Raw genomic sequence first — 8,260 nt, 5'->3', positions numbered from 1 at the left:
CATCCAATCGTATTCAGTGACCGTAAGAGTGCATTTCAAAGTTGGGTGACCGTATCGTGCTTTCATCACAATTATAGTGACCCTGAGTGTATTTATCTCTTTTAATACGAAAATGAAGCAAAAAAGAGAATCAACAATTTGGTATCTTTTTGAACGTTTCCTCCTCTTGTGATCGTTTTCTTCCTGTAGCGAAACCTAGCCACCGTCACCAGGAGAGCCCTCCTTCCTGCACCGTCTTCCGGCAGCTCTCCTCCGCCGACGACCTTTTGGTCGTCGGTGGTGAGGGGGGTCGCCGGATCCCGCGCATGTTGATCGTTTTAGCTTTAGGTTTTAGGGCCCAAGAAGCTTAGGGTTTTGGATCGTTCGACGTCTTGGCTTCGGCGGCGACAACGACGATGCTGAATAAAGAAACTCTGAATTCTTCTCCGGCGAGGTGATCGTCTCTATTGTTGGTGAGGGATCTGGGATCCAGTCTGTTCAAGCGGGGATGTCGTGGCGGCGGCGGCATCCTTGTAGTGGACATGTGTCCTCGGGCTCCGCGGTTGCGACGACGTCTGCTCCAATGTCGGCACAGACTTGTGAGGTAGTCGAGGAGCGGATGCAAATTATGGTCTGCATCAACGACATCTGGAAGACGGAGTGTGTGTTGGGTTCGTGGTTCGTGGATGGCAGGTATGGTTTCTCCTCCGATGTCTTAGTCATGTGGGGGTGCGAGATCTGGAGTTCGATGGTGTGTCTGGGGTGTTGTCCCAGTCTGATTCGTTCAACGGTAATGGTTTCGTCTTTGGTGAGCCACCTTGGAGGTTCGCAAAGCTGCATATCAGCGATGGAGCCGCGTTGAGCTTGAGTGAGAAGGTGAATCGTCATTTCTTTTCGGTGTCTGCTATGGTGGTGCGGGATGTTGGTGTCAAGCGCAAAGCCGTTTTACTGTCTTTTCAGTTTTGTCACGTCGATCTTTATGTGACTTGTACTTTAATCTTTATGATATAAATAAGACACATATTATTATGAAAATTTTTTGATATCTATTGAGCTCCGTGCCAGGATTGTGTAGTTGCATAAGTCGGGCCGCACCAACAGCGGAAACAAGGCAACTCGGGTCACCCACCGTTTCCTTCAATCGGAAGATAGCTATAGGGGAAAAGAAGCCGCCAGGGAGAAGAAACAGAACGGAGCGAGGAGCCATGGCCGCCAGGAATTTCTTAGTCCGATCCCCCAAGGAGGAGGAATCCAGCGCTGCCGTCCGAGGTACCCCAAAGACCCTCTCGCTCTTCCTCTCTCAGTTCCACCACCGGGCCACACCATCGCAGATCCATCGGGAAACCAAGGCGGAACGCGGTTGTTTGGTCCAACCGGATGGATAGATTCTTGTTCTTGCGCTATGGTAGGTGGACATGGGGTCGTGTCTGCCTGGATTCCCTGATGCGTGATTTCTGCTCTCAGTGTGGGAAGCGGAAGATGATTTCTGTCTTGGTTTCTCTGCTCGTGGCTGCCAGGATTGTGTAGTCGCATGCCTTCCTTCATCTAATGTCCCAACTCTCAGCACAATTCGCTTGTGTAGTTGATATACAGTGGCACGTAGACAATGCTGGTGATTTTGTGTTTTCTCCCTCTTATGTTTGTTTCTTGCGTTATCTTGTTGCAGAGGCTGTCTTGTTGGGAGGGAAGAACGCCGCCATTGCTGGTACTGTGGTCGCGGTTCCCACGGTGCGTATTTGTGTGCTGAATTCTTGTGTGCATACTTGCATATATTCTGACTTCTGTCAAATTTAATTTTGTGCAGTTGGTTGCTTGCCGTGTCCTTCCTTGGGCTAAGCATAATCTGAACTACACCGCACAAGCACTCATCATATCGGCAGGTACTATGCTACTCAAAACTGTCTTTGTCGAGCTAGTGTAGTTTTGGCTGTAGTCTACTTTCATGCACTGGCAACATCATATAGACCTTATTTTGCATATAACAATATCATTGTCCCCTTATTCAGTTATGTGCATGGCCATATATCTTCTTATGCCACCTGGCCCTGTTTTCACAAACAATGCTAGTCTTCAATAATTTTCAATGCACCGGTTCTCTATGATTGACATACACTTTTCTTTGTTCATTTTTTTGACCAATCTCATGCACTTTGGCAGCTTCGGGATGCAGATTATGTGTTCCAGTTTATCATTTTACTGCTGTTTCCTGTTTGTGTGTTTATAATTATCTACTCTAGATTGGATTAACTTTACATATCCTGTTAGAGTGGCTCATCATGTTGATGTAAAACATAACTTTCACGTCCAGCAAAAAGCATTCTGCAATTCTTTCATGGTTGACTCTTTTACACACGCATATCTATATTTATACCAATATAAAAAGACCCAAGGGGCAGATCCAACTAATCTTGGCCATCAAATCAGGTCAATCCAACGATCTAGATTGCTTCAATGGTGAGCGCTCAACATTTTTAACATGCAACCAATATCATACAAAATATAAACATCAGCGCTAATCACATAATTGACGCGCAAATAATATCCTACCTAATATCCCCATGTAATAAATATACAGCCTAATATCAACGTGCATTGCTACACATTTACTTGTACTAACAAAAGGTGAGATATTGGATTTAACTCTTTAATTTGTGAAGTATTTACTTTTGTAAAGAAAATTCCGTTGGCTACTGTCATTATCTTGTGCTGACCAGTGAGGAGTAAGATGGTATGCATTTTCTAAGCATATCACCGAGAACCGGAGTCCCAAACCAAAGAACCATGACCAAAACCGAACATTTCGTTACCTGATTTGGTCATCACTTTTGGTGAACCAAAATTAGTTAGGCTTTGTTTTGATGTAGATATTCTGCCCCAGGAATTGAACTAGGTCGCAATACCAATTCAACCAAGGCAAGATTTTTTTTAATGTACATGTATTGGGAGTTTGGAATCTTAGGAGAGCGATCGTCAATTGCACATTAGTGGTACTAGGCCTGGTCAAGCCCATTCTAAGCTTGTCATCTTCTCTGTCTCTCTCCCGTACACTATTCTCTCTCCTTGGTATAGAACGATGCAGCTGCCCTGATACGGGGCAAGCCGCTAGGGTGGCTCGATCTTCACGAATTGGAGGTCGATTTGAGAAGCAACACAAGAATCAAGGGCGAAAAATGGGAAACCAAGATGAAAATCATTCAAAGGACAAGATCCACTCCAATTACTCCTCAAGACGCAAGTCAATCTAAGAGGTGCATCTTAGATCCAAGAACAACAGAAGACACGAAGGTAAACAAGGATAGTTCTTCTCCAAATCTCTAGCAGAGTTGGAGGTCTTGAGAGATAGTTCTTCCAACTTCTAAGATGTTGAGGTTTTGAAATCCATAGGATTCTTCCCCAATGAGGAAGCCTTGATCCTACTAAGAGGATATAGATTGAGCAAAGCTCCCTCAAGTTTTACTCTATGCTTAGCTAACCCAAGAAAAAGGAGGTACACAATATATAGGTAATAGGGAAGAGAGAAGGGAGGGGTACAAGGAACATTTCCCATCATTTGCACGCCGACAAGACCAGGGCCACAGGGTACACTGTGGACACGGGGACCCGGGGGTTATGGAACCTGTGGACCTAGTATCTAGAAAGTTGGTCGGCAGGGGGTTGTGGACCTGGGGGTTTGGAGGCCAGGGACCCGAGGTATCCAGAGAATTTCTCCCGGTTGCCAGAGCCTCGGGGTGTCCAGAGGCTTTTCCAGTCTTGGATCTTTGGGCTCCAGCTTCTTCTCTTTGCTCCTCCTCATGGACTTTGCAATCCTTCCTCACTTATCCGTGGTGGTCATCGTCATACCTAATCAAACACAAGGTTCCACTCTTGAGGTAGTAGCCATGCCTCATCCAAATGCGTAGGGAGCTCAAGTAGGAGTGAACCCACCTCGGCTTCAATGGCTTTTGCACGACATATATTGTCATTGGTCCACTTGGCCTTGGTCTTGAACCTTGATCTATCATTCCCAGCCATCCTCGGTGATACCATCAAATTCCCCTACCTAATCCCCTCAGCCGCTACAGCCATCGCCCCTAGAACTGCCCCAAAAGCAACTCCTCTTCATCATCTTCGATTATTCCACTCAGAAGTCCAAAGAGACTGCACCGTAAGGCGTCAAGGCTGAGGTGCCTGAGGACCTATTTGTGGACGCCGTCGATTCTGGAGAGAGAGATCAAGGGCCGTGCATGTGCGGGTGCAGTTGCCGTCGTCAAGCACCTTGGATGCACCCTGTCGATGTAAGGAGGAACACCTGAGTATAGTAAGGAGGAACACTCGATTAAAGTCAAGGAGGAACACCCGAGTATAGTCAAGGAGGACGAATAAGGGCAAATAACCATGGGGTAGGCCAGGCCCATGACTTGAGTCTTCCTAGAAGATTTGGGTGGGTCACCATCTTATAGTACAAGAAAAGTCATCTACGCATCCAGAACTGGCTGACCACCCATTTGTAAATCAACCTGGACCATGATGTGCAAGACTCTCGAGACAAGATGCCGAGTCTGTCACAAATTGGAGGGAGACAACCTCACTTCCATCGCCGACAACAACGACTGTCGCATCAACAAGCCCCATCGTTCCCCGAGTCCTCCGGGCGCACCATACGTGGGGTCGAAGATGTTTGGCTCCTGTATCCGTGCAGCAGTACCTTGTCAATGTATTAAGAATTGGGTCTTTAATACCCCAGACTTGTGCACATGCAGTAGTAGCCTTCCCGAGTCCCGACGACAAGGCTTGCCGGAGGATAACTAAAGCTAAAACTCAAGATCAGATTACAAGCATACAAAGGAGATCTCCGAGCCAGAGATTAGAAATACTGAAGATATGGCTCGAGGACCCGGCAGGATCCTTGCCGGGGAGAACCCGTCAAGATTCAAGCCCGGCAAGAATACCACCGCCTTGCCACTGCTCCACCTTGATCAGGTTGTCACTTGTCGATTAGGTGTCGTGTGGGCAGGTAGTTAGGTGAGCTTTGTCTGGGCACGTGGCTGCTCGCCTCTGAAGATACAACTTTAATAACACCCGTCCAAATGATGTGTCAAGGAAATAGAAGGTAGATGGGCGAACGACACAGGAGGAGAGACCAACCTTGCCGGGGAGCTCCATCCACAAGACACCTCACGGTGCATTTAATGCGTTTGTCCTAACCCGACAGAGTTGGGTATTTGGCACTGTAGCCACTATTTACAGTGTTTATTTACCATTTTGCTAGTGTGGTGACCCCTTAGTCTATAAAAGGAGGCCCATGGCTACCTTGACAAAGGTCGAAATCCTGTCCATTTGCACGCGTAGCGGCATTTTCTGAGCACCTTGTCGGACGTGCGCTCTTTGTAACTGGACATATACATATCCAATATACAAAGCAGGAGTAGGGTTTTACGCTTCACAGCAGCCCGAACCTGGGTAAACCTTGTGCATTTTTTGCTAATTCTGCTCTTTGTGCTTGTCGATCTCTCCAGTCGAACCGCAAAGGGATCGCCATGATCCCATAGATGGTCATACACACAACATCCATGGCGCGCCAGGTAGGAGGATCGCTTGTGCGAACCAGAATTAGCAGTTAGCGCGTCAGATTCTTCACCGTCTTCGTCGCCATGGCTCCCAAGAAGAAGGGCACCGCGATGGTCGGTCCGTCGACGTCCAAGCCACCAGTGCCTTCGCAGACAAGCGACGGCACAGGCGGCGGCGCGAGTGGCGGAGGTGGAGGCCAAGATCAACCTCCGCGGCGTTCTGGCGATCACAGCCAGGCGAGCATCATCGTCCGCAACAGGAACAACGACACACACGCCACGAGGTCCAAGGACGGGGCCGTGCCGCCCGCGGGTGGTGCGGCGAACTCCAGGGAGAACAGGGCGCACTTCAAGACGCCCATGCCGCGGCCATCTCAGGCCGCGCGCGACGAACAACGCCACGATGTCGGTGGCTCTAAGCGTCCCCACGGCAAGGGCCCTGCGGATCTTCCTAAAGACACGCAAGGCCAACATGCACGCCAGCACACTGGCGACAACATGCCAATGTCCAGGTTCGAGACGGGCTGCTTCTAGATCAGTTGGAAGCAAGAACACCTCTCATTCCTCGCACCTTTCCATGCCGTCCACGCCAGAAGAAGCACTGGCTCGTGCTTAGTTACTTCTGAAGTTTCCTCTTGCCGCGGAGAAGATGGAGTGGAGAACCACCATCTAGAGTCTTGTTGGCTTCGCCATCAATGACAAACCGCAGTGGGCGGGACCTTCACAGCAGCAGCCCACCGCTCCGGTGCGTGCTGCCGGAGAGAGGACTGGAGGTGGAGCAGCCACGGTGCAATCCCCTCCATGACAGCAACAACCTTAGCGGCGGAGCTAGCGGGTCGATGCCCATGATGACGTGTCCATGGCGTCGTCCGATCCGCGAGTTCACCGCGACCAGCGCCAAGTTCTCCAAGAACGGCGCGGAGAAGATGCCCGTACTACCATCAAATGGCGACGGGAAGCGCGACGTCAATTTGATAGGCATGCAGGGTCTGCTGTTGATGAGCCTGCACTGGGGAACAATGGCGGCCTACCTTACAAGGTCGGTTGTTCAACGTTCACCTGTGAGTTGCGGCAAGTCTAGTGGCCTAGTTCCTGGAACTTCAAGCCAGAGGTGGAGAAGTATGACGGCAAGACACACCCGCCAGAGTTCCTAAGCATTTACACCATTGCGGTGCAAGTTGCTGGGGCTCCGCAAAGTTCCAGGCCAAGAAACTGATCCGCAGTTGATACCGCAGAAAGAAGATGAGTCGCTCCACAAGTACATACAGAGATTCAGCCTTGTACAACGCAACATTCCCTATGTCCACCCCGCAACAACCATTGCCGCGTTCCGACAGAACGTGAGAAACTGCAAGATGCAGGAAGAGATGGCCATGAACAAGGTGGGGGACGTCGCTGAGCTCTATGCTCTGGCTGACAAGTGTGCATGGGCTGAGGAAGGAAGGAGACTTCCTGGGGAGGAGGTTGGCGCAGGGTCTGATTCAAAAGACAATGATGCTGCCACCGCCCCGAAGAAGAAGAACCGCAAGTGCAACAGGAATCGCAAGGATAAAGTTGTGCTCGCCGTAGAGGGATCCAGCAACAGTGGCCTCGCTAAGAAGGCTAAGGCTGAGAGCTCCGGCAAGGAGGTTGCCGGGTGCGCCTCGTGCCAAGTCTTGGCGGCTGCTGACCAGACCGGGGGCTCCGGCAAGCAGTATTGCAAGATCCACCGCACCAAGAGCCATGACCTTCAAGACTGCCGGCAAGTTGAGCAGCTTGCTGAGAAGTAGAAGGCTGAGTATGAGAAGAGAGATAAGGAGAAGGCTGACGGTGCAAGTGGGTCCGGCAAGAAACGTGGTGGCCGAGGAGGTCGCCGCGACAAGACCAAGCAACAGAGGGAGAAGCTTGCTAGAGGTCGAGACAAGAAAGAGGATGATGATGACGAGGACGAAGAGGATGAAGACGAGTCCAGTGAACTCCAGAAAGCCACAAAAGCAATGTGCATTGACGAAGGTGCATCTTTGCACTTCTCTCACTGCCAACTCAAGGAGTGGGCGCGTGAAGTCAATGTGGCAGAACCAGCAATTGATGCCCAGAAGGCATTGAGATGGTCCAACACGCCCATCATTTTTGACGTCGAGGATCACCCTGATTGCACAAGTATGGTCGGGTGCTTGCTGTTTTTCACCAACAATCCACAACCTCAAAGTGACAAAAATGTTGGTTGATGATGGGGTCGGTCTCAACTTGATTTCACATGATGTGATCAAGAAGCTACAGATTTCTAATGATGATCTGATGAAGAAGACTGGCACGTTCCAAGGGATCAATCCAGGAAGGAGCCAGCCAAAGGGCAAGATCACTCTGCCGGTGACATTTGGCAGCGAACTCAACTACAGGACAAAGATGATTGTCTTCGACGTCATCAAGATTCCATTGCCATGTAATGGGATCTTTGGCCGCCCGGCCCTGGCAAAATTCATGGCAGCATCCCACTATGCATACAACACGTTGAAGATGCTAGGGCCGATAGGCGTCATCACCATCCATTCTGACAAGAAGGATGCGCTGGTTTGCGCTGAACAACTTTACCGGTAAGCAGTTGCAACATCTCCCGCCAAGGCACTTGCTCCTGCCGACCAAGCTCCCCTAGGGAAGAAGAGGAAGAAGACCGACAAGACTACCGACTCCGGCAAGCGTGCCTCTTCGGAGTGCTGCGCTCCCGTCGAAGAAGAACAAGGCTGCTCCACCAAAGA

At 50.0% G+C, this 8,260-nt stretch overlaps 1 protein-coding gene across 1 annotated transcript in view; it reads left to right on the top strand.

Annotated features, from left to right (window-relative positions):
• The first annotated feature begins 1,077 nt into the window (after positions 1-1,077).
• The window catches only part of LOC119322579 (early nodulin-93-like), a 26,259-nt gene continuing 19,076 nt past the window's right edge, over positions 1,078-8,260 (top strand). Inside the window, exons 1-3 of the mRNA XM_037596062.1 lie at positions 1,078-1,248; positions 1,646-1,707; positions 1,784-1,859. Coding sequence (XP_037451959.1) covers positions 1,185-1,248; positions 1,646-1,707; positions 1,784-1,859 — 202 coding nt within the window. The 5' untranslated portion in view covers positions 1,078-1,184. The remainder of the gene's footprint in view (positions 1,249-1,645; positions 1,708-1,783; positions 1,860-8,260) is intronic.

This window comes from Triticum dicoccoides, chromosome 6B, assembly GCF_002162155.2.
Source record: "Triticum dicoccoides isolate Atlit2015 ecotype Zavitan chromosome 6B, WEW_v2.0, whole genome shotgun sequence".
In the NCBI taxonomy this organism is placed as follows: Eukaryota; Viridiplantae; Streptophyta; class Magnoliopsida; order Poales; family Poaceae; genus Triticum; species Triticum dicoccoides.
This window is presented reverse-complemented; position numbering and strand designations above follow the sequence as displayed.